Source organism: Eleginops maclovinus, chromosome 12 (genome assembly GCF_036324505.1).
Source record: "Eleginops maclovinus isolate JMC-PN-2008 ecotype Puerto Natales chromosome 12, JC_Emac_rtc_rv5, whole genome shotgun sequence".
NCBI classification, from domain to species: Eukaryota; Metazoa; Chordata; class Actinopteri; order Perciformes; family Eleginopidae; genus Eleginops; species Eleginops maclovinus.
This window is the reverse complement of record NC_086360.1, coordinates 24,568,100-24,592,739: the sequence shown is the minus strand read 5'-3', so window position 1 is coordinate 24,592,739 and position 24,640 is coordinate 24,568,100. Positions and strand designations below refer to the sequence as shown.

Genomic DNA, 24,640 nt, shown 5'->3' with positions numbered 1-24,640 from the left:
AGAAATTGTTGATATTTGTTGTTCACTTTGTTGCTTAATATTACCGTTTTGGCTCTTTGGTATCACAATATTACCATGCAATAGGATAAGCCAAAATAATACCTTGATTTTGCTTTGTCATTTCCCAAAGAATGAAACCCTATCAGTAGCAAATATAAAACGGTATTAGCTGGATGCAGAGGTGGAAAAAGTACTCAAATATTGTAATTAAGAAAAAGTAGAAGTACCCGAGTGTAGGAATACTCTGTTACAGTAAAAGTCCTGCGGTCAAAATGTTAGCCAACTAAAAGTACAATAGTATTAGCATCAACATATACTTTAAGTACCAAAAGTAAAAGTAGTCATTGTGCAGATTGGTCCATTTCAGAATAATATATCTGATATGTTTTATAAGTATTGATCATTAAAGTGTTATGAAAGCTGGTGAAGATGCAGCTAGTGTTATTACTTTGTATACTGCAGGGTAGCTTGTGAATTTACTCCAGGTGAACCAAAGTTTGATTTAAATGTTGATTATATTTCACATCATTAATCCAAATATGTAAAGTAAGAGATTAAATAATTGTAGTGGAGTAAAAGTTCAAAGTAGCATAACATGGAAATACTCAGGTAGTACTCAAGTACCTCAAAATTGTACTTAAGTACAGTACTTGAGTAAATGTACTTAGTTACTGGCTGGGTGTATATTATGTCCCCATTATTAGCCTGTCTTTTCAGATATAACCACTCTAATATAATCGCAATATAAAGATGTAAAGAGCTGCTAAAAGATGCTATGAGGAAATGCTTCAAACACCATGAGGATTGATGAGAAAAATGACTAATGCCCTGAGTAAAAGGAAGTGAGCACATAGGCTGACTGTCACACCTCAATTTAAAGCAGCGTTTGCAATATTTTAAAGTAAGTTTAAAAAAAAATCCAATTTCATCATCAGGAGGAAGTGTTCATTTGGTTGAATGTATTAGGTTTCGCCATCTGTCTGTCTTTTTTTGGTACCACTTTACAATAAGACTACCCTTATAAAGGGTTTATGAAGAGTTTGTTATTAATTTATTAGTTAGGTTGTGAACACTTTATAAATAATGAATAAGCTTTTATAAGACAAGAGATAAACAGAGCAACTGTGACCGGTTGCTTGCCAAATATTGAGCCCCCATTTATCTGTACTGCTAAGCCTTATATTGGGTACTTAGCTTACTTCGATGTCAAGAAACATCAAATATTGAGCCTGTGTTGATGTGTGGTTCTTAATGAATAATAAAGTGTTTACAACTTCATTAACAACCTAATTGTAAACCCTTTATGGAGCCTTTATAAGGGTAGTCTTATGTAAAGTGGTACCCTTTTTGTGTATATCTATCTTTATAAAGTATTTCCTTCTCTCTCTCTTCTCTCTCTCTCTCTCTCTCTCTCTCTCTCTCTCTCTCTCTCTCTCTCTCTCTCTCTCTCTCTCTCTCTCTCTCTCTCTCTGTCTTCAGCTTATTACATGCAGTAGTTTTTCCTGGCACCAGTGTTGGAGGCACACTGGAATTTAAAACCTGTAAAACCTACATGCCAACTTTAACTTTAGCCTGAAGTTATTTACCATCTCTAAACCTTAAACACGGTAGGATGTTTTATTGCAGTACAGATTAAGGTATTGGAAGATGTGAATAAGGAAAAACAATAAATGTGTAACGTGTTCATAGATTGCGTAAAAGTCGAATTGTAGGGATTTGAAGCACCACTCGTTTTTTAGATACATTTTTTTTTTAATTCTGATTATTTTTTATTCTAAGCCTATCTTGCAATTAAGAAATACCATACATATTTACTTAGGATAAAGTACACTGCACAGTCTATCCGCAGAAAACCGGGAGCGAGTACTGTAGTGAGTCACAAGTCACATTTGGCTTTGTATCACGAAATAGCAAAACTGTAAGTAAACTGGAGACATGTTTTTCTTTAGTTTATCAGTCAGTCTTGGGGACTGTGACAAGCAGGTAGTTTTACTAAAGCAACGTTTCAAACCGGGAAACCCATTTCCACGCATAGACACACACCCTGTCTTCTGATTGGCTGCAGATTGTCTCTGTGGGAGTTGCGCGTCCCGGTGCGTCGTGGTGATTTGAGCTCTCCGAAGGCAAACCCCGGTGCTCTGTTACTGCTGCAGGTATCTTTCGGTCACTGCTCTACGCCAGCTGATCGAGTGAAAGGATGGCAAACTCTAGAGGACCCACCACCGAAATTGCTCACGTCTTCAGGGGAACATTTATCCATTCTACGCAGCAAACACCGCTGCAGATCTTAGAAGATGAGCTCCTCGGAGTGGATACAGACGGAAAGGTTTGACACCTTCAAATATCTAACAGCCTCTGGTCTGATTACTATAAATAAGTGTTACTAATTATGCTGTTAATAGTGTATCAAAAAAGCCTTTAAGCCTTTTTCTCTTAATTAATCAATATGTTTAAGCTAATTGTGACTCATCCTTATAGAGACACAACAATTGAAAAGAGATATCCAAACGGAGCAGGCGTAAATCTGTTACATAATATCTTAATTGTCTTCCACATTTAGCTGTTGCGTAGGCAACTTTCAAAAACGCTTAGCCCATGAAAATAAGCATAATAACTGTTTGAAGTGCTCTCTTCAAATACAAGAGGGATTAAAATTCTAACGAAATCCTTAAAACATCCAAAGCAGTCATACATTTATCCTTCTCTCTCTCTTTCAATAAAAAAGACTCCTACATTGAATGGATGCAATTTGTTAGTACATGTGTAAATGAATATGTAACTAATCACATAGATGTGGGATGTTTGCTTACTCTCTTTTGCATTAAACCACTTTTATGTAATCATTACCTCTTTACATCCTGCCATCAGATTGCTTTCATTGGGAAAGCTGCCGAGTTAGACCGCCTCTCGCAGACTTTTGAGTTCAGTCCATCAGGAGTCATTCAACTCGCACAGCAGTAAGTTAAATAAATATATCACTGAACATATTCTGCATTAATCTGTGGCTATTAGATCAGCATCTGCATACAACGCATACATAATTCAGTATATTTGACCCATACTAATGGCTTGCTGCATTGCAGTGAGTTCTTCATGCCCGGATTGGTGGACACCCACATCCATGCACCCCAGTACAGCTACGCTGGCACTGCCCTGGACATGCCCTTACTGGAGTGGCTCAATAAATACACCTTTCCTGTGGAGTCACGCTTCAAGGACTTGGAGTTCGCCCAACAGGTCTACTCTCAAGTAGTGGTGAGTTTTCAGGCATCGTGAAATAAGGGGTCAATAAAATGTATAGAGCTTCCGTGCATCTTTCACAGGAAGCCAAAAGTGAATTATGTAACGCAGTGGATGAAAATCAGGTTTGAAATGTTGATGACTTGGCCATTTGCAAAAGGAGAAATTCAGTGAGGTTCCCCTCTATTGTTGCACAGTCAGTTGCAATCATTTGAGAAGGGTGTGAACCGTTTAAAAGCTCAACAAGGTATAGAAGGTATTTATCAATGTTTGAATGCGGGAGTGTTTACATCCCTGTGCTTTACAGAAAAGGACACTGAGGAATGGAACAACCACTGCCTGTTACTTTGCTACCATACACACAGATGCCTCTCTGCTGTTGGGCCAGATTGCAAGTAAGATGTCCTACACAAACACTCACAATGTCTACCACTTTAGGCTATGCCCCTATTTGAAACATTTGGAATTTTTCAAGCTGCAATCTACAATTTAAGAAGTCCTGTTTCCCTCGGTAGTCCCAACTGGCTTACAGGAAACATTTTCTCTTTCACCTTTAAGCCTTGTTCTTATCACCATGTTGTCATGTTGTGTAATTCTGAACACACTCCCTTGCTTGAATGTATACTGACGCAATCATTGTAGCTAGGCTGGCTTTAGCAACCGCGCAGAGGAGCTCCGTGTCATCAGGGCTGTTGAACCCACACCTTTGTCCTTTGTTCCGAGCATCTGTTCTGCTTTGGTTCAAAACGTGTTTGTATTTAATGTAATCAGATGTGTGCATAAACAAGTTATTTCACATGTATGCCTAATTCCGTCCCATGCATGTGGATTCTTTTTGTTTAAAAAAGTGTTACGGATAAAAAGAATGCATACAAAATCCATTATGTCATATTTTCTCATGCAAGAATCTTGTTGGTTTCAAGTTCAGGGTCCCGGAGAGATCCGTTAAACATGCACATTTTCTGCCTGCTTTGAGTGGAAATGTTTCGCTCAGGCTGAGACTTGTTGAAAATATACTCTGAATCACATTCATCGATAACTAAGGAGAGTCGGAGTGATGCAATCGATCAAAGCCTATAGCACAAACACTCTTGCGAGACAGGATAAGCTAAAATAAGTGAAATCATCTATGTGTTGGCCCTTTTGCACATCAATGTCCTCGGAATAATCCTGGGTTTGGGAACTTTCAACTCCAAATTGATGTCAAATGTTCACAGTCAAATAGTTTCCAGTTGTTCTGCCGCATGTTTGGTGTAACAAACAACACATCTTTATCATGGATTAGGCCGCGAAAATGTTTCACAGAATATTTTTGATGTCAAAAGAATGCAGAAGCTAAGACATACTCATCGTGACATGATAGATAGAGCTGCAAAGATTATTGAAGCGATATACCCTTTCAGATGCGGGACCTTTTGTTAGAGTATGGCGGGGACATGGTTGATATGCAGGTACTTAGCTGTAGTGCACTCATGAATTGGTATGTGTGTCTGTGGGAGCATTTCTTCAAGAATACCAGGATTAGTGTTTGTGAGGGACAGCAAGATTAGCCTCTGACACAATAAGGACCTGGAATGCTTTTATATGCTGCAGGTGACGGGTGAAACCATGAAGACTGTTGAATAAGTGCAAGTTTAATCGTTGCATAATTACTGGAATGATAATAACAAGACTGTATGAAAAGTCAATTAGAGCTCATTTATATTGGTTCAATTATGCAACCATTTTACGTTTGGTGCTTCAACGATATTTTGATGCTTATACGTTTGTACTTTTATTAAGTAATGTTTTGTATGCAGGACTTTTACTTGTTAAAGTGTATTACAAAATGTGGTATAGGTACTTTTACTTAGAGGTCCCCTATTATACTCTTTTCCAACAATATATTATAGCTCTCAGATATATACATGGATCTGCAGTGTTTTGCTGAAAACCCAAATAGATCATGCATTGTAGCATGCCATAAACCCCTCTGTTTCAGCCATGTTTCAAAAGTGCTGATTCTGTGTCTGTAGCTTTAAATGCCAATGAGATGCCATGGGGTATACCTTTAAATACTGGCAGCACATGTTGATGTTGATTCATATTTTTGTTACTCATCATCGTTTGTTGCCTTGCAGATGACTTTGGGCAGCGGGCCTTGGTTGGGAAGGTGTGCATGGACAGGAACAATTCTGTGAAACATTACAAAGAGACCAATGAGGAGTCCCAGGAGGAAGCCTGTCGGTGGGTACCAGCTGTTTACTACAATAGTGAGGGCATTGAAATTGGTGTTTTAAACAGGAGATGCGGCTTAATGCAGTGTGACCCTTTCAAATCGTTGCGTAACATTGATAATAGATGATTGAATTAGAACAGTGAATGTTTTTTTTCACAAAGAAAAAAATCACTGTGGCAACTCCTTTAGTCACACTGAATTTACTTAAAGTGTGTCAGTGAAGTTTTCAGTTTTAGAACTCAAAGCTACCACAGTATTTCTTTGACAGATAGAGACAGATGAGTCACAGATAGTTGCTGTGAAGACGTACAGATGACCCTTAAGGAGTTAGATATGTCCCTTTAGACCTTTTTCCACTTGACCTACAACCCTGAAATGATGTAGACTTTACCCGTAGAGGCTATATGGGAGAGGAAAATCACTTTTTGACGTTGACTGATGCTTTAATTACACCTGTGCACATCACAGAGAAGGTACACCTCACCTGTCGTCACGTTTGTCTCGTAAACATTAGTTTTGACAATAAAACAATAACGACTTTACCTTTACAATCCATTCTGGAATGTAGTTTACATAGAAGTTCTTGTTTAAAAAAAAGTATGTTCAAATCTGGCTGCACAAAATGAGTTAAAATCATTGTTTCGTCCCCTCCAGGTTCATTGCAGAGCTCTTGAACAAAAAGGTAAGATAAAATAAACAGGAACAATAGGCCTGCATTACATTTTAAAGGAATATTTTGAAACCCTGTCTCCTCTGGTGTTGTTTGGGTAGTACCCTCTGGTGAGGCCGGTGGTGACTCCCCGCTTCGCTCTTTCGTGCACAGGAGCATTACTGGGACAGCTGGGAGCGATCGCTAAGAACAACAACCTGCACATCCAGGTGAGCTCACTGTGGAAACCAAACCGGGCCATGTCCACAGGGGACTGTCGCCATAGACACCATTCAGTGTTGTACCAGTGGGGGTTTTGGAAGATGAAGTACAAATACACACATGCAAATAGTAACTCTCCTGCACACCTCAGGACTAGCAATCTGAAAGCCCAGATTTTCCTAAAACAATGTGTTTATTTCCAGAGTCACATCAGTGAAAACGTAGAGGAAGTGAAGCTTGTAAAGGAGCTGTTTCCTGAATCTGAGTCTTACACAGAAGTGTATCACAAACACAACCTGCTCACTGACAAGGTGAGTCACATTTCTGCTGGATACGCAAGCAGACGTTTAGTAGAAAAACAAAAATGCAGATTAAAGTGTTAAATATGATGATGATTCACAGACAGTGATGGCCCATGGCTGCCACCTCAGTGATGCAGAGCTGGCTCTGTTCAGAGAGACAGGAGCCTCTTTGTCTCACTGTCCCAATTCCAACATCTCGTAAGTCAATAGTTTATCAAGAGGATTACACAATTGTGAATATACTTAATGTGTCTAAAGGTATTTACCGTTACACTGTGTGTGTGAGTCAGCTGAAAGGACATGGCCCAAAGCTATTTGCCTATGCAATTCTGAGCTGGTTATGACCAAAGCCATGAACCAGCTCTGATGAAGATTTGCATGAAACATTTTTCCAGTAGAAAAGTAATCAAACATTACAATTTCACTGAGTTATGCAACATATGAAACTTCCTCATATCTCTCCCTGTCTTTATTTGATCAGGCTGTGCAGTGGAATGTTAAATGTCCGCAACGTCCTCAAACACAACGTGAAGTTGGGGTTGGGAACAGGTGGGTGCACAGCAACCATGTATATATTTACACGTACTACAAGACCACTATTGACAAAGTGTGTTGGACCCTAAAGTAGCATGAAACTGATGCTTGATGATCTGGCTTTTTTTCGGGAACTCCATGCACGGTAGATTTAAGCGTGCACGAGTTAGATAATAACATATTCCTACTAGGTTGTGTTGTGTTTTACAGCAGTCATAATTTGGGTGTTTTAGTGCAGTCATCAAAGAGATTTGGCATGCAGGCTGGCTAACCATCAGCTGATTCCTTTTAATAGATTGTGCTGGTTTAGATATCTAACTCAAACTTTAAAAATGTCGCCGATGTAGTGGGACTTTAAATGTCTGCCCTTGATTAAGCAGAAGGCTGAATATGTGCTGCTTCCCCTATCCAAACTCCTAAGTTCCTAGGCCACTTAGTATACAAAGATATCTTACTTCTTATTCAGAATTCCAAACTTTTTGTGAAGACCCAACATATTCCTAGTAAAACTTGAACATTGTTTTATTGGAAGTAAATTACAAAGTCAAGCCACTTTATTTCCATCCAAATTGCATCTCGACTGGTTCACTAGCACCATGATGATTTGGAAGTAGGCTTTATGCCATAACACTGCTTTCAATAACTATAACACGGTTGTAAAATGTCACGTTAACACAATTACATGGTCAAAACAATTAAACATGTATCAGCATAGTTTAAAAATGTTTGACCATGTGCCCTGAAAGCTGCAGAATGGCACTGTTGTAAATAGGAACAGAGGCATAACCTTAGCACAGTCCACCTGCATCAATATACACAATGATATACATAAGTGCTGGTATTCCTTTAAATGAAATAAAATAAGGTTAATAACCATAGTTCTGTATGCATGCTTGTATTAATGTTCTGGTGTTTGTTTGTGGGGCTTCATCAGACGTGGCGGGGGGCTACTCGGCCTCTATACTGGATGCCGTGAGACGAACTCTGGACACGTCCAAAGTGTTGACCATCCAGGATCCGGAACACGTCACACTCACCTTCGAGGAGGTGTTCAGACTGGCCACACTGGGAGGCAGCCAAGGTGAAACCATCTCTCACTCAGGAACAAACATGACCTGTGGTCGGACGCTTTGTTAATCATATTCTCCATCAACATTCTTGCCTGATTCAGCACACTTGAAGGACTGTGGGAACAAGATGTTGTTGATGGTGACTGATTGCAATTTTTACGGGAGTGGAGAAAATAAAGCCTTTTCTTTTGTCATGCGTTTTGTCCGTAGCTTTGTCCATGGATGACCAGACAGGGAATTTTGTGGTGGGCAAAGACTTTGATGCCCTGAGGGTGAATGTAGCTGCTCCTGATGGACCTATCGACCTTATTGAGAGCAAGGAACCTAAGGTTGGTATTCGGGTTTAATCTTAATCTTCATGCATATAAATGAATTAAAGCAGAGCATTTGCTTTCAGTGTATGGCTAATTTATTGTCACTTAAATTTCAGATTATTTTGGAAAAGTTCTTGAATTTGGGTGAGTGTCAATTTCAGTTTATTCATTAAAATGTTTTAGACTTTAATGTCACATTTTAATTGTATTTGTCTCTGTGACTTCTTTGACAGGTGATGATCGGAACATAGTCGAGGTGTTTGTGGCCGGGAGGAAGGTTGTACCATTTACAAAGGAGTAAATGTTTACTACCAAAACACATGAACATCTGAGCAATACAATATGAGCAGCCAATGAAGGATCAACTGCACAACGGCACAGCTGCACTGTCAGCTTTTGATGATAAGAGAGACAAGTAGGAAATTAATTATTACCATGAACGCTTTACTGCTAATGCAACACAAGACTGAGGTCAGCTGACCCTGAAATTGGTCTGTTTTTGAAGCCGTAAAGGGGAACTACTGGACTAAGGGACTTACAGAATGCTGTGAACTGTTAACTAATCCCTTTTAGTTTGTATGTTCACACTGTTGTAGACTTTTCTTTACCTGAACTGCTTGTTTAATACCACATACAGTACTGCTGATGGTAGAGCGCTAACTGAAACTTATTTTCTGTTGAATGCTGAATGATGACATTGTGCTGCCTTGTGAAATTGGAACTGGGGAAATGTGGATAAAGTTATATATTAACGTATAGGACTTTGTTCAGTGTCGCTGCAGAGCCTGACCTGATTATCTTCAGTGGCGTGGTGATTTCATTTTCATGCTTGTGCAGCTTAAACATGCTTTAATGTTCAAAAACCGGAGTTGTCATCATTGCTCCTTTAGCTTTTACACAGTATGCTTGACTCAGGTGTTTAAACTATAAAGGCACAAAAGTATTTTATAGAGATCATTTTGGTTTCAGTATGACTCATACAGTTTATTACAGTTAACATCTGATTACAACACCATGTGTGGTATATTGAAGGGCTCGTGATGTATCGTGATATGATACATATTTCAAAGTTTCCATTCCAGTTGATCGTTCTTTGTTCTAACACTTACCTCAAAATCAGTGCAATGTAAAACCACACTTAACATGGTGAACATATGTTATTTTGATACAGCTTTGTTTTACTAACCTTATCTACTAGTCAAATCAATGTTTTAATAAAGAGATTGTTGATTTATTTGATTGTCATCCTAATATTTTTGTGTGTATGTGCTACAAACTTTGTTATGATTGTTAGGAATTGAAGGGAAATTATCTGTATGCTTAATACTGTATATGTTTCTCCTGTGCTCCCTTTTTGCTAATGTTTATCTCATTTTTATCACAACATATCAGTCAATGACACTGAATCTTACATGTTAAACTTACTCCTTGATAGGTCACATCATGGACTGCTGAAATAAACAATACAACAAAGCCTATTTGGATTTTTCTTTGTGTGTACAGTTATTTGACGGAACGGAAACTGGTCAAATGTTTGGATTAATAAATTGTCCTTCCAGCCCGCAAACAGCCCAGTGTACAGCTTTGATTTTATAAGATCGTGTTCACACCTGGGCCAGACAGCTGAGATGCTGAGGTAGCAGAACAAGTGACATTAAGATTGGCTGTTGTCATGACCCACTGACATCAAGGCCTACGCTCCACTTCAAATAGACCAGTACAGCTTATGGCTAATAGCTTTTAAAGCTAATGTACCTGAAGGATTCTTACTTTTGATTTTGTTTCTTAGGGTGACTGACAAGTGCAAACGCTCTACAAGTGGCCAACACATTTACATTAGGAACAACGTGCTGCAGTTTGGAAAATGTTGCAATATAAAATCAAAAATGTGCCATAAACACATGGAAATGAAGGAACATCTTCACCAACTTCACATGCGTTTACTAAGAGCACAGCATTAAACGAAACGCTGCAAAAACTAAAACTACAGAGATATGCAGAGATAAGCAACACTGTACAAACAGGGATTATGTGAAATCATGTCTGAAAGTATGCATTGCCTGGTAACCAAGCCTGTTCGCTTGTGTGTTTTGATTAAAACATGTATTAAAATGATCGGATTGGTTGTTATTATAGAGGTAGTGATACCCTATTTATGTTTCAGTGTAGCCTTTTTACTTTAACAGGGATTCACAAACAGAAGAAAACACAAGTTATATTTTGTCTACAAAGTAAATGACATGGAGGGGAAAAAACCGACAATGAAATGCATAATAAACAATCTGTTTGTAAGACGTTTTTAAAACTGCATATCCCTGAGTAGAAAGATACTACCCATCTGGTAAGCCTCAGAAATAAATGTTTTAATATTACAGACTAGATATGTGTGCTTGATTTAGGATTTTGAACACGATTGTGGTTTAAGGCTATCTGAATAAAATTAAATTAAAAAAAGTTGTGCCTGAAAGACAAAACTCAGGGCCGGAATAGTCGTTGACCATAACCAGGAAGTGCAGCTGTAACTCACTTTGAGCAGAGATTGTTCCAAACACTTGACTTTCTCTTTACATTCCTGGCTTTTTTGTATGAGATTATTGAAATTAAGGTGATTCAGCAGGTAGGTCTTAAAGCAATACTATATAGTACTATCTTTATATGTGTCTTCTACTCGGTCTACGGTTTCTAACCTCAGTAGTAAATACAGAAGTAAGTTACCACTGTGTCTCTCTGTTTAGCTGATTTAAGTAAATGAACAGCAGTGGGGATCTAAACAGACTACTGAGATTAAAAAAACAAAACTCAAGTAGGCTACTCATTATGCAGAAATGCCCACTTCAGAATAATATGTATTATGTAATTGGTTTATAATGTAATGCATTAATGTGTCACTTTAATGTTGGATTAATAAAGTCTATAACACAATACAACAAAATGTATCTTGCTGATTATCATATACCTTTGACCCCTCAGTATTGATTGCATGCGGCTACTAACTGTGATCCTATTTTCAATCTAAATAAGATCCCTTCTCCCTTATTTATTTTTTAACACGCTATTCAATTTAAGAAGCATTGTGTAAATTGCAAGAAAAGAGAAAATTGGAGTTGTAAATCTGAAAGCCTTAACATTTTTTAAGACATATGTTTTATTCTTCCACTATTTTTTCCTGGAAGCCCCCTCAACACACAGATCCAGCATCCACGTCCTGTCTGGAAATGCCTCTGTTTCGGGCTTCAGGTAAATATGCCGGGGTCAAAGCTGGGCCCGGTCGCAGGAGGTTGAGAAATAAAGAGTGGATGGGGAGCTGCAGGAAAACGGATGAAGACGGCTCTGTGTTCTCACTGACTCGGCTGTGTCTGCTGAGCCTGGCAGACAACATGAAGGAAGTGTGGGTGAAGGACTACGCCGATAACTACCTGGATCACTACTCCTTCAGATTCATCATGGGGCCTTTCAACGTACTGCGTGAGTGTGTGAGGGATTTAGTTTCAGTTCAGAGTTATTAATCACTTCTAGTCCTGCTAAAATATTTCCCAGTCCATCTCTATTCTTTCTATGCTTTTCCCTCCATATAGCGGGTGAGCTGGTGGAGGAGCTGACGCTGCTGCTGTGCTCCAGAAAGCAGATGTCCCGGGCAGCCCTTCACCTCCTGCTGGTCCCCCAACTCCGTGGCCTTTCTCTGGAGAAGTGTCCTGGCCTGGTCAACTCTAGCCTCTTTACCCACATTGTTGCACGATGCCAGGTCAGATTCCTTTTGTATTTCGACAGTAGGTTATATTTTCTATATGTATATTCAAATTTTGACACATTATTTTTGACTTTTGATTGCTTAAACAGAATAGTGATAAGACTGCCAGACTTTATTTTTAATAAATCTTTTTTTAAAGTTAAACTAAACAGCTTGATGGCCACCCTCACCTTACCTCTCTTTGGAAAAATTCAATCCCAGGATTAGCCACTTCACCTATTATTAGTCCTATAATGCCTTTGTCTTTGTCTCAGGGTCTGTGGAGTCTGGACCTGTCTGGAGCCCAGCAGCTGCCCTCTAAGGTCCTGTCTGAAACCCTCGGCTGTCTTCCTGCCCTGCGCTCACTCTCCCTGGTCGGTACACCTTGTGACAGATGTGTCATCAGGACGATTGCCCACAGCTGTCGTTTCCTGCGCCATCTGGACATATCGCGCTGTCATTTCCTCTCCCCGGCTGCACTACTTTCTCTTGGTGGTGGGGCTTCCTTTTCACCCTCTGGCTGTCCTTGTAGGTCACCTGGTTGCATTTCTATATCCCCTTCTTCCAGTTCCTCATCTTGCTCTTTAGCCCTGTCTCCTCTTCCCCTTTACAGTCTGCTGGCTCTGGACATTGATTTTGGGGAACGAGAGGGAGATCCTGTAGCGGCAGCAGCCTATCTACTTCTCTCCCTGCCATTCCTGGAGAGAGTGGCTATGGATGGTCTTGCACAGGCCTGCTGTCTCATCCAGGAAAAACAGTTTGCACAGACAGAAGAGTTCACTGACAGAGAAGGAGTGCCCAAGTTGTTGGATCTATGGAGGGAGAGGAAGAGTATGGACAGTTTGAGGAACAAGAGCGAAGGAGCAGCAGCAGCAGCAGGTGAAGAAGATGAGTATGAAGAGGAAAGGACATTGTGGGAAGGGTATGGTAGTGAAAATGAAGAAGAAGCAAGTAGAGATGAAGGGCCAAGTTGCTCTCAAGCAGAGGAAAAAGGCAGAGGAAGAGTTTTGTCAGGTGATGAACGCCTGATCCTGCGCCTGAAGGACGTGAAGGGCTTATCATGTGACTCCCTGGACAGTTTGAGTCATGCATGTCCCAACCTCTGCTCCATTTCTGTGAATGTTGATGACGGTGAAGATACTAGAGGAAGAAGCCAGGGCTCTGTGTTAGCTGCAGGCCTGCAGGAGTGTTCAGGCCAGCTGCAGAGCCTCACAGTGCACTACCCAGGCCCTCTGGTGGATCTCCTTACTGCCTTGCAGGTCGCAGGCTCCTCCTTGGTATCTCTCACCCTGGAGGGGGTGAAAACCAGTCCTCACACCCCTCTGCTGGAAGTCATCAAGGCCTGTCCCAGACTCAGAGACCTGCACATCTCTGCAGAGCCTCCCACCACACCGCAGGAAGAAGAAGATCAGGAGAATCAGCGAGAAGAGCGGGATCTTCCTCAGCTGCCTCACCTCTGCTCTCTCACACTCAAGTAAGGGTACTTTAAAGTTACACTAGGTTGTACACTAGAAACTGTTGACCCTTGAGTTGTTGGATAATTGTTGAATATTAAACATGGCACAAATCAATCAGTGCTTTTAAATCACATCATTTCCACACTCAATTCACCACCAGATCCACTTTGTCTGAACCAGTCCGACTGCATCCAATCAAGTTGCAGCAGAAAACAATGAAGAACTGATGTTACATTTCTAAAGTAACGTACTATTACTTCATGTTCAAATCATTTCTCTTTTTGTGTTTTCATTGTTTCTGAAGTTTCTCCTACGAGCACAGCCAAATGAAGCCTGTCATGTCCTGGATGTCCCTGAAGAAAGTGCTCAAGTGTCTCCTGGCTGGTTCTCCTTTACTGGAGAAGATCTCACTGGTGTCCCTGCCCTGCCCTCTGAACTGCGTCTTACAGGATGTACTGAGCGTATTGGACTTGGACCAGCACATCTTTGCAGAATCCACAGACTCACCTCCCATGCCGCTCGCACAGGTACAACGCATTGACATGCCCCGGACTGATGTGGAGGTGATAACAGTGAAAAGTATTATGCAACGAAGCAAGAGACTTAAGAATGTAGATGTGAGTTACTGCTGGCAAATCAGTAACTTGGAAATGGTGGACTGCAGGATGTCCAGTAAAGTCCAAGTTGTCTGGTTGTAGTGAAGAGATGGTCAGCTTCGAATATGGGAGTAGCAGTGTTAAAGGTGGATGAATAATGCTTTAAATGAGTCAAATAAATATACACACATTAGGTAGGGTCAATTACATTTGTATTTCAGCGTTTATCACTACAATGCCAGTGTATAGTTTTTGCTATTTCTCAACAGACACAGATTGATTTTAGAGGCTGTCTTTGCCCTGACATTTTTAAGTATGTTTTCAATACTTAATAAATATCAAAACAGTTCATTCTTATAGTGCATTAAATCAATTCCAAACTGTATCTTCTCCATTGTGATTCAAATAAATATTTTGATTAGCGTGTTTTTTCTACGCTGATGATGAATTCAGCAGTTTTCAGGCCTCTTATGTGGAATAACGCTGAATTATGTCCTTTCAGTAAACTTAAGACCTCAAGTATGAAAAATGTTTTACGACGTCATTGTTTTTGCATTATTTGGCACATTGTGTTTGATAAATGTATTGCCTGATCAAAATATAGAATTGATTTTGGATTTATTTTATTTTCTGGGAAGTCAAGTTTATTTTAAAATACTTTTAAAAGTTTAACTGAACACCTCTTCCCCAGAAAAAGATAATCGCACTTATTATTTTCCTGATCAACGTTCCAGCTACCAGGTGGGGCTGGTGCATCTTTATCCTGTTTGCTACCCGAAATTAAATGGACAATACGAAGAAGTAATGTTGGGTATATGATTAAAGAGTAGGAATATTGAGACCACATTCATACCATTGATACCAGCTCACAGAGGAATTAAGGGAAATTAAATGGTAGACAAATTAGCCAAGCAGGCTGTCAAACATGTGGAAGTAATGAAAATTGCACTCACTAAATCTGAGGCAAAAGAAATAACAAAAAGGTTTGTCCTCAAGGAGTGGCAACGTAATTGGGACACAGGAAAAACACAGGACCACATCTTTATGCATTACAGACAAAAATCAACAGAGGCAGGACAGTCAAGAGGAGGACCGAGGTAGAAGATTACGACATACAAGACTGAACAAAAAATTACATTTAGTAGGGAAACATCCATCAGGATTATGTGAACACTGCCAGGTAGAGGAAACAGTAGAACATGTTGTGGTGTGTTGTGAAAAACACAGACAAGAAAGACACTAAGGAGGTCAACCAACCATCGCTCGGGGAGATATTAGACATTGGGTCAGGAATACTTTCATATTATTTAAGGCAAACTGAATTAATAAAGAGAATATAGCATTTTCATTTAAACATTAAAAAAATTAAATTAAAATAACACTCCAATACAGTAGGTAGCGGAAATGCACCTATAAAGCTGGTTGCCAACTGCCGTAAAACTACAAAAGAAGAAGAAGTAATGTTGGGCGGTGTGGGGATTACCCTTTGCTGCTTGATATCCGGGCAACGCGGAGACGAAAATCAAACGCACCGCGTCAGAACTACGTCACTCACCGGAGACCTGCCACATACTCGCTAAAACATTAGCCAGCGTCTAGCATCTGGCTGCGAGGAAATGTCGCTTTCTCCGAAAAAGGAGGGACTTTCACTTATGAGTTAGTAAGTATGTCAACTTTTAAATGCCACGAATATATAGCTGTACTGTTCTGACGCTGACGATGTGTAGAAATGTGTTAATTTTAGCTATTTTAGCTCAATGCTACTGCCAAACACTTAGCATAGTCACTCTCCACAGACGTTACGCACTTAATCTTTACAGTGTTTCTCTAACGTCCATTATATCGGGTTGATTTCTGTTTGAATACGTTAAAATATGTAATTTCAAGCAGCAACAAGACATACCAACCCTGCTAGAACATTCTGTCCAATTATGATAACTAGTCTGACTGCTTCGTGCAACCTAAGGCCAGTCTCATAACAAACCCTCAGACAGTAGTGTAAAGTAATTTAAGATTTGGATTAATAATGTGAAATATAATCAACACTTAAATAAGACTTTAGTTACACGTGGGGTAAATTCACAAGCTTCCCTGCAGCAGACACAGTTAATCAAATTAGCTGCACCTTTTACCAGCTTTTGCATCAACCATTATAATCATAACATATAATATATTTTTCTGAAATGGGCCAAACTGCATAAAGGGTACTTTTATTTTTGGTCCTTTGAGTATATTTTGATGCAAATACGTGTGTACTTTTGCTTTAGTAAGGTTTTGAATGCAAGACTTGTAACCGAGTATTCCTACTCTCTGGAACTTTTACTTTTACTCATGATGTACTTCTGCCAGCTCTGCCCCTCAGATGTTTAACATATTGAGATTTCTCCTTAAAAAGGTCATGGTGACAAGTGAGGAAAACGGGATGGAGCCGTGGAATATGCCACATCTCACATCTTCAGCAGACTGATTCTTGATCTACAATCCAACTGCACTAAAGTAGAAGACAATCCGCATCATGGGAAGGTGGGAATGGAGATTTATTATGAACTTTCTCATACCTGTTTCCTTTTAAAGCTTTTCTTACAGACTCCTCTTGTTTATCTGTTGGCAGGATCAGCTTTTCGTGCCTTTTCCCAGCCTCGTGGCATTTCAGCCTGTCGTCCCTGTTTGTTCCTCGGCTCCTGACACCTTCCCTCAGACAGCTGCTCTTCATCGGCCTGGTGCTCTGCCTCATTGGACTGCTATACCTGCTGCTTCTCTCAAAGGGGCACGCCAGCTGGATCAGAGAGGAAAATCACTTTCACCGGTAAACTAACGGCTGCTCCCCAAATCCGTTGTTATATTAAACACAGGCGGTATTGTATTTACAATTCTTTTTATTTATCCGAAAGGCACTTGGCAAGGGTGACTGATGTGGATGCAACAGATACAAGTAATCCTGATTTGAACTACGGCCTGGTGGTGGACTGTGGCAGCAGTGGCTCAAGGGTTTTTGTGTACTGTTGGCCCCGGCATAATGGTAATCCCCATGAACTGCTGGACATTCGGCAAATGAGAGATCAACACCGCAAATCCGTGGTCATGAAAATCAAACCAGGTTAGTTCCATATTTAACTATATTTTATGTACAATATGTAAGAATTACTTCAGTGTTAGCACTGTTTGTTTGAATGCAAAACACAAAATGCTAGCTGATTATATACCCAAGATAAAATGTGTTGTTGGTCTTTTTTCTTTGTAGGTATCTCTGAATTGGCTAAAACACCTGAGAAAGCCAGTGATTATATCTATCCGCTGCTGAGCTTTGCAGCCCAACACATTCCCAAAAATAAACACCAAGAAACCCCCTTGTACATCCTGTGCACAGCTGGAATGAGAATCCTCCCTGAAAGGTACTGTCGGACTTAATGATCATCATCACTCCAGTGGCACCAGATGTAAGTGGATATGTTTTATACACCACACTTTTTCTCATAAAGTTTCTGCTTTTGTTCAATCTCAGTCAACAAGAAGCACTTCTTGAGGATCTGAGGACTGACATCCCGGTCCACTTCAACTTCCTCTTCTCCGATTCTCATGTGGAAGTGATTTCTGGAAAACAGGAAGGTAAATGAAAGGAATACTACGAGAGAGTAATTAAAATTGCTATGGTGAACTGAAATGTGTTGCAGTTGTAACTATATTTAGATGAATGACTTTATAAAACATTTGAATTGTGTTGTTTTTTATTTCAATGCCACAGTTTTGCTTCCCCATTTCATTGGCTTGGAAATAAATGTATTCGTCAAAAATAACAAATAACATGCATTTGAATTCTACACTGTACTGCTTATCTTAATTTAAAGTATATCAAGTTTGAAGATGCTGCTTAAACATTTAGATATTAATTAAACCAGTGGTTCTCAACTGGTGGGTCGCCACCCAAAAGTGGGTCACGGACCCATTGTGAGTGGGTCGCAGATAAGCAAGTGAAAAAAAACCGTAAAAAAGTCAAACTTTTATTTTGAAGGCCACTTTTATTTTGAAGGCCGGAATTTCTAATGCTGTGCGTGCAGTGGCGGTTTGACTCCAAATGTCGTAAAACAGAAATGGTTTTGAAAACTTCTGTCACGTCTTGATCATCTTCTCAATAAAACATCTTTGCTGATGCTTTTCGAGTCTGCTGGCCAATCAGAATCAAGATTACGGCATGTTGGTGCAAGTGCCCACGGAGAATCCATGTGATTTACTGTTTAAAAAAAATATGTAATAACGAAAAAAATGTGTAGGCTGTCTTTCATTTTGACCCACAGAACAATGGGGGCTATCTACCCTTCTCCACAATTTATAGTAATTTATATATATTACTTCAGTGGCTCAAAACTTTGGAAAAAGTGGGTCCTGAGGCTGGACCAGTTGAGAACCACTGAATTTAAACAATTTGTCTCTTTTGGTTTTTAGGTGTGTATGCATGGATTGGAATCAACTTTGTCCTCGGAAGGTTTAACCATGTGCACAACGGTAAGTAAACGAGCATGTGGTGTTTCAACATTTAAAAAAAGTCTACCACCCAAACGTATATCTAGAAACACGTGATATCCCTGCTCTGCTTGACTCTCCACTCCTCTCTCCTGTCAATCTGTCAAGAAGGGGAAGCTGTAGTGGAGGTGAATGTCAGTGATCAGCAGGAGGCGCTGGTGAGGAAAAGGACCGCCGGAGTCCTGGACATGGGCGGGGTCTCCACACAGATCGCATACGAAGTGCCCAAAACTGTAAGCTTTGCTTCTCCACAGCAGGTTATTATCCACAACCAATTATTTTTTTGTGCTGCCTTTTGATTTTTGTCACTCAACCTTCTGTTCTTCTCCCTCCTTCCAACCTCTGTCATTCCCTGGTTTAAAACCCTGTATGCATCATTTTATCCCCTGGAGACGATCTGCTCTCCATTCATCCCTATAGAAGGCGTACTGTAAGCCTGCTGCATGACTCTTGAGCAGGAGAACAGGCTGAGAACGCCAAGTCATACATGTAGAAGTATACGTCATCTTTGTAAAGATCATTAAATGAAATGTGATTTATTTTGTGTTGTAGTGATTGCTCTGCAGGTTTGGCATACACTAGTTGCCCTTTTTTTACTCTCATTATTTCCTTAAACCACATGATGCACAATTGAATTTTCTTTTAATATAGTTTCAGCCTCTGTTCTTTGATGCTTTGAGATGCATTATACTACACATAACAATATCAAATGTTACCTAATATGTCTTTTAACTTGTGTGATCTGCTGTAATAACAAATTGATGTTGCATGTCATTTCTAAATAATTAACCCCAAAGGGTTATAGATTGGTACATCATGCGGTTTCCCATGCTGATTCTTCTTTGTTCCCCAGGAGGAAGTTGCCAAGAACTTACTGGCCGAGTTTAACTTAGGGTGTGACGCACATCGCACAGAGCATGTTTATCGTGTTTATGTGTCCACCTTCCTGGGCTTTGGAGGAAATGCAGCCCGCCAAAGATATGAGGAAACTGTTATCAGAAATACTGCCACTCGAAACAAGTGAGACCTACAATCATCTTGAAAATGTCTCTTAATGCCCCGTACTGTGTTCACTTACACTGTGTTACTGATGTCTCCAGGCTGTTGGATCAGCATGTGGGTGAGACGGCAGATTCTCCTCTCCTCGACCCGTGTCTCCCCGCAGACCTGCTTGATGAGATCGGCTCATCCAAGGAGAAGCTCCATCTGCGAGGCACAGGAGACTTTGACCAGTGTCGACACATCCTGCAGCCGTTCCTCAACCGCACCAACGAGACCCTGACCTCCCTCAACGGCATCTACCAGCCGGCCATCAACTACAACAACAGCCAGTTCTACGGCTTTTCCGAGTTCTACTACTGCACCGAGGACGTGCTGCGCATGGGCGGGGATTATAACTCTTCCAAATACTCCAAGGCTGCTAAGGTAAATCTTTTCTTGTCCATACTGGGACTCAAACCAGTGACCAAGCCAAGTAAATGAAATTATAACTCATTATTCCCTTTTGTTTACATTTGGAACAATGGCCAAAGGTACTTTTTATTGATGTCTTACTACCGAAAACCTTTCCTGATGTTGTCATTAAACCTTTACAGAGTTACTGCTCCACCCAGTGGAAGACCCTGAAGGAACGCTTTGACTCCGGCTTGTACGCCACACATGCTGATCTTCACAGGCTGAAGTAAGTCCCGCAGGATTGCAACTCTGCTAGAGCTGCACTTACCAGTTGTTTAAAAGGACTCATTATCAGTGATCCATTTTTTCTATTTATTCCTGCAGGTACCAGTGTTTTAAATCAGCATGGATGCACGAAGTTTTGCACTCAGGCTTCTCTTTCCCAGCCAATTATAAAAACCTGAAGACCGCTCTATTGGTCTACGATAAGGAGGTCCAATGGACGCTTGGAGCTATCCTCTACAGGACACGCTTTCTGCCTTTACGGTAAGTTAGTTTTACCGTCAAGTCAGCTTACTAAGCTTTAAGTAATGATTGTTTATACTCTGTTCTACCATGTAAGTGAAGGAATGATTGGCTAAGTCTTTTGATAACAGCACATGGCTAACCCTGAGTGGATCAAAAACAATGATCAGTACTCAGGATTGTCTGGTAATGAGCAAAGCACAAAGCCTTACAGCATTTAGCAACAAGAGGGAGATCTGAGGAATATGGTTCTAAATAAATCCTTACTGAAACAACACGGTCTCATGCTTAATCTTAACATCATTATTGACACATTTGTGATTTAGTGATGGACTGGTTGCTCTTGATCCAGCTTACTTTGTATAAGATTGCAGTTTTGCAGGTTTTAGCTGTACATGTTACTGAGACAATAATCAGAATGTCTTTATTCGTCCCACATGGCGGAAATAAAGAGCATGCACCCTTAGCATTAATTCAAGGCATCCTTGCAAAACATCTATCCATCAAAGCAACATTTCTTGACCTAAACACAAGAGGAGGGCCCTGAACTGAACATTATCTGCAGGTCTAATATGCATTTTTTTGTTTTCTTCTCTCAGGGACATCCAGCAGGAAGGTCTAAAAGGAGTGCACTCTCACTGGCGGCACAGCTTCTCCTTTGTCAACAACCACTATTTGTTCCTGGCTTGTTTCTTTATTGTCGTGTTGTCTATCATGCTGTACCTGCTGCGACTCCGGCGCATCCATCGGCGCGCTGCACAGCACTGCACCCCCTCCTCTGTGCCGTGGCTGGAAGAGGGTCTCGGCTCACCCACAATCCCCATCACTCTCTGAACTAACTCTTGACAGGATGTGACTTTGCAAAGCAAATCCCCTTGAGGTGTTTGCTTGTTGGGTGAGCGTTTGAAGTCTGCTCCCCGAGTTGCAACCGAGATTGTAGTAAAAATTGGACTTATGAGGAAGATCTTGCACAAGTCTTCCGGCTTACCTGAGCCATGAAAATAATGATGTTAATGTTATTTTGTTCACTTATGACGTGTTTTCTTTCCTCCACGTTCTTGCCTGTTCTTGAGTTCTCCTATTCATTTCCAAAAAAGACAAACACAACGGTACTTTGCTCACTAGCAAATATGAACATGGCGTCTAAATTACACACATTTGCCTTTTTATTTATGCCTTTTATTCATAGGATCTTATCTCTTTGTGTTTCTTTTATAGTTGGTTTATGGTACAAGCACTTGCCATTGCTAAAGGAAACTCAAATGCAATATAATTATCAGAATGAGGAGTTTGTAATGCAATTGAGAAACACATCCCATCTGGAATGGTTTTTGTGTTCATTCCTAATGTTTCCTCTCAACAGGACAAGTAGCCTTTAAACGCTATACTCGTGCAATACATGTCTTCTCACTGTTGGGAAAACGCTCCACAAACGTCTTGTTTTTCTTGAGAGATAATTAGTCTCTCCTAAAGCCCTGCTGAAATTCTGACGTTGTGTCATTTGACTTTTGAAGTCGGATACCGTGGCATATATTTACGTTGGGCTTCATTTTCAGAAGCTGTCATATCACTGCTGTGAGGGGATTGTAAATGTAGGTACATGCCCCATTATTTATACGAAATGGTCTATGGTGTAATGTTTGCACAGATGAATGCGAAATAATTGTTGTCACTTAGAATTCAGTAATAAAGGTTTTATGGTATACCTGTATGGTTGTTTTTCACAAGGGGCGGATCAAACATTGTATTTCTTTGTAGTAAATCTGAAATTGGTGGTGGTTGTTCTATAAATAAAGGGTAAACACCAACATTTATGATATTTAGGAATGCTGAAATACTTTGAGTAATTGTCTAACTGTACAAGTTTGACATTTTATAAATCAGTAAAAAAAACATACATGAAACAGTCAGGATTTACAAATACTTGTACTTTTTTTTCATAAGATATACATATTATGTTTATGATATATTTTAATAAAAAGTACACATGCCCAAAGTCTAAATATATATGAGAAAAATGTACTTTTTATCCAATTAAATGAAATCTTTTTTATTTCTCATAAAGTATGATCAGTAATGGGGAGGCCAAAGTTACAGATAGCATAAAAGTCTCAAGTGGTCCTAAAAACCAGTTTATCCCTGACAAAATCTGCTGAAATGATGAGCAAACATTGCGCACACCTTTTTTTAAAGCCCTTAGGAAAGGTCAAACCTCGATTGGCTAAGAGGTTAAAGTGCATCACTCATTTTTAAAAGAAGCCTCTCCCAACACCTTGCACAACAGCATACAACAGAGGAGAATTGTGAGTCTTAGCTAAAAAATGAATAGAGAAAAAGGTTCATTCAAAAGTACTAACTCCTCTCTGACTAGATTCCGTATTGAACATGTGGACACGACTTTATCTGTAATACAACTGATCTAACAGGTGACTCTTTAAGATGCCAGGCTCCTATAGTGCTGAGTCATCGATGTGTATCAGTTCTCTGACACACCCACAGCGACACTGCAGTGTGGTCTGTGTCTAAAGCTGAGGTTTCAACGCTGAGTGAGACAGAGTAGATAAATGATGCAGTCAACAGGACAGGAAATACTACTTCTACTAAGAATAACGCTTCTTATAATACTGTGATTATTTGTTTAATAGAATCAAATAATTTACAAATACAATATTTTGACCAATTGGAGGAATCAATGGCTCAGAACTGTCTGTGTGGTGGAATAAGGAGAGTGGATTGACACTGAATTTTTATTATGTTGTAGTTGAATCGGCTGCTATCTTAAACAAAAACTAGCCTCCTGTTGAAAATAAAAGTGAAATTTAAACTATTGGCCTGTAACAAGAGACCGGATGACACAGCCTAGTGTAAATTATTAGGAATAAGAGATGTGATGAGAAAGTATATACATTTATTTAACCACATTAAGATCATTTGTTATAAACAGGCTCCTTGAAACAGAACATGTAATGAACTTGGACCTGTGCATTAGCATTATGTACATTTAAAAAACTATAATGATAGTCTTATTTTAAAGAGCTGATTCTAAGGGATGGACGTGCACCCCTTTGTGGCTTTTCCCTTTTCCCTTATTTGTTCACATGGCGTGTAGTAGGGATGATTCACGCAGATCAGTATGTTGAATTAAGTAGGGTTACAAGTGAGTGGGTGTTGTGACGTCTTTGTTGCATAAACTCACTTATTATTTTTAACTTTTTGTCATATTTACTTCCCATGACTACTGTAGATTCATTTGTCCAGAGAATGAATGCCAATTATAACTTTTCCGTCTTTTTCCGTGTTAGTGAATCGATGTTAGGCAGTGGAAAGGGGTTTCAAAATATCCTTTTGGTTGACCTGTGTCATTTAAAAAAAAGAAATAATAATAATCTCCTTACCATTTATGGAGAATACCTTACAAAAATACAGGTTGCTTGAAAAAATAACCAGTTCTCTTACAGTAGGGTTTTAAACACTTTACATGGTTCAGTCTTCCTAAAAACGTTAAGATTAGTGGCAGGCAACAGCAACACAAAACTACTACCTGCATATCAAGTGTTCAAACAAAGAGACAACTAGCAAAACTATATTTTAAGTCAAATTTCGATCATGTCTGTTGCTTTTTGAAGGATATACTTTACAACCCCCAGTGCTTGGAAGTATCTAACTATTTCTTTCTCTTCCACTTTACATAGAGGATATATTCACTTTGTTGCTCCCCCACATTTATTTTTGATGTTGGTTTCTTTGCAATTTTACTTACAATATGACCAGTTAATAAAAAGGATTCACCTTGACCAACTAAAACATTGACAGATGTAACATGTTCATGAACATGTTACATCTGTATTACTTATGACTGTCTTTTTAAAGTAA

At 39.7% G+C, this 24,640-nt stretch overlaps 3 protein-coding genes across 5 annotated transcripts; all 3 read left to right on the top strand.

The window, feature by feature from the left end:
- The first annotated feature begins 1,723 nt into the window (after positions 1-1,723).
- Positions 1,724-10,027, top strand: gda (guanine deaminase). Its single transcript, XM_063898325.1, has 14 exons — positions 1,724-2,326; positions 2,869-2,957; positions 3,084-3,255; positions 3,548-3,635; positions 5,361-5,466; positions 6,113-6,140; positions 6,230-6,337; positions 6,533-6,640; positions 6,732-6,829; positions 7,113-7,180; positions 8,100-8,246; positions 8,446-8,564; positions 8,666-8,693; positions 8,783-10,027. Exons 1-14 carry the CDS (start codon positions 2,198-2,200, stop codon positions 8,848-8,850), a joined length of 1,356 nt encoding a protein of 451 aa, XP_063754395.1. The 5' UTR covers positions 1,724-2,197; the 3' UTR covers positions 8,851-10,027.
- A 1,029-nt stretch (positions 10,028-11,056) lies between these two features.
- si:ch211-214j8.12 (uncharacterized protein LOC100000539 homolog) lies at positions 11,057-14,781 on the top strand. The gene is made up of 5 exons (XM_063896528.1): positions 11,057-11,166; positions 11,723-12,014; positions 12,125-12,291; positions 12,552-13,750; positions 14,038-14,781. The coding sequence occupies exons 2-5, from the start codon at positions 11,765-11,767 to the stop codon at positions 14,429-14,431; spliced, it is 2,010 nt and encodes a 669-aa protein (XP_063752598.1). The 5' UTR covers positions 11,057-11,166; positions 11,723-11,764; the 3' UTR covers positions 14,432-14,781.
- A 1,064-nt stretch (positions 14,782-15,845) lies between these two features.
- entpd4 (ectonucleoside triphosphate diphosphohydrolase 4) lies at positions 15,846-22,470 on the top strand. 3 transcript variants are annotated; one of them, XM_063897659.1, is made up of 13 exons: positions 15,846-15,989; positions 16,725-16,852; positions 16,941-17,135; positions 17,221-17,426; positions 17,571-17,721; positions 17,832-17,935; positions 18,770-18,829; positions 18,956-19,080; positions 19,701-19,867; positions 19,948-20,272; positions 20,443-20,528; positions 20,627-20,788; positions 21,367-22,470. In XM_063897659.1, the coding sequence occupies exons 2-13, from the start codon at positions 16,845-16,847 to the stop codon at positions 21,599-21,601; spliced, it is 1,824 nt and encodes a 607-aa protein (XP_063753729.1). In that variant the 5' UTR covers positions 15,846-15,989; positions 16,725-16,844; the 3' UTR covers positions 21,602-22,470. The 3 variants fall into 3 exon arrangements, with proteins under 3 accessions (XP_063753729.1, XP_063753726.1, XP_063753727.1); XM_063897656.1 differs by having other exon boundaries at positions 18,956-19,104; XM_063897657.1 differs by having other exon boundaries at positions 15,874-15,993; positions 18,956-19,104.
- Positions 22,471-24,640: the final 2,170 nt, after the last annotated feature.

Coding starts and splice junctions, on each gene's coding strand:
- entpd4 (XM_063897656.1), top strand. Junction 20,273..20,442: donor AATACTCCAAGGCTGCTAAG/GTAAATCTTTTC, acceptor AAACCTTTACAG/AGTTACTGCTCCACCCAGTG. Junction 20,789..21,366: donor ACACGCTTTCTGCCTTTACG/GTAAGTTAGTTT, acceptor TTCTTCTCTCAG/GGACATCCAGCAGGAAGGTC.
- gda (XM_063898325.1), top strand. CDS start 2,198: ATGGCAAACTCTAGAGGACCCACCACCGAAATTGCTCACGTCTTCAGG. Junction 6,141..6,229: donor CAGAGCTCTTGAACAAAAAG/GTAAGATAAAAT, acceptor TTGTTTGGGTAG/TACCCTCTGGTGAGGCCGGT. Junction 6,830..7,112: donor TGTCCCAATTCCAACATCTC/GTAAGTCAATAG, acceptor TTATTTGATCAG/GCTGTGCAGTGGAATGTTAA.
- si:ch211-214j8.12 (XM_063896528.1), top strand. CDS start 11,765: ATGCCTCTGTTTCGGGCTTCAGGTAAATATGCCGGGGTCAAAGCTGGG. Junction 12,015..12,124: donor GGGGCCTTTCAACGTACTGC/GTGAGTGTGTGA, acceptor CCCTCCATATAG/CGGGTGAGCTGGTGGAGGAG. Junction 12,292..12,551: donor ACATTGTTGCACGATGCCAG/GTCAGATTCCTT, acceptor TCTTTGTCTCAG/GGTCTGTGGAGTCTGGACCT.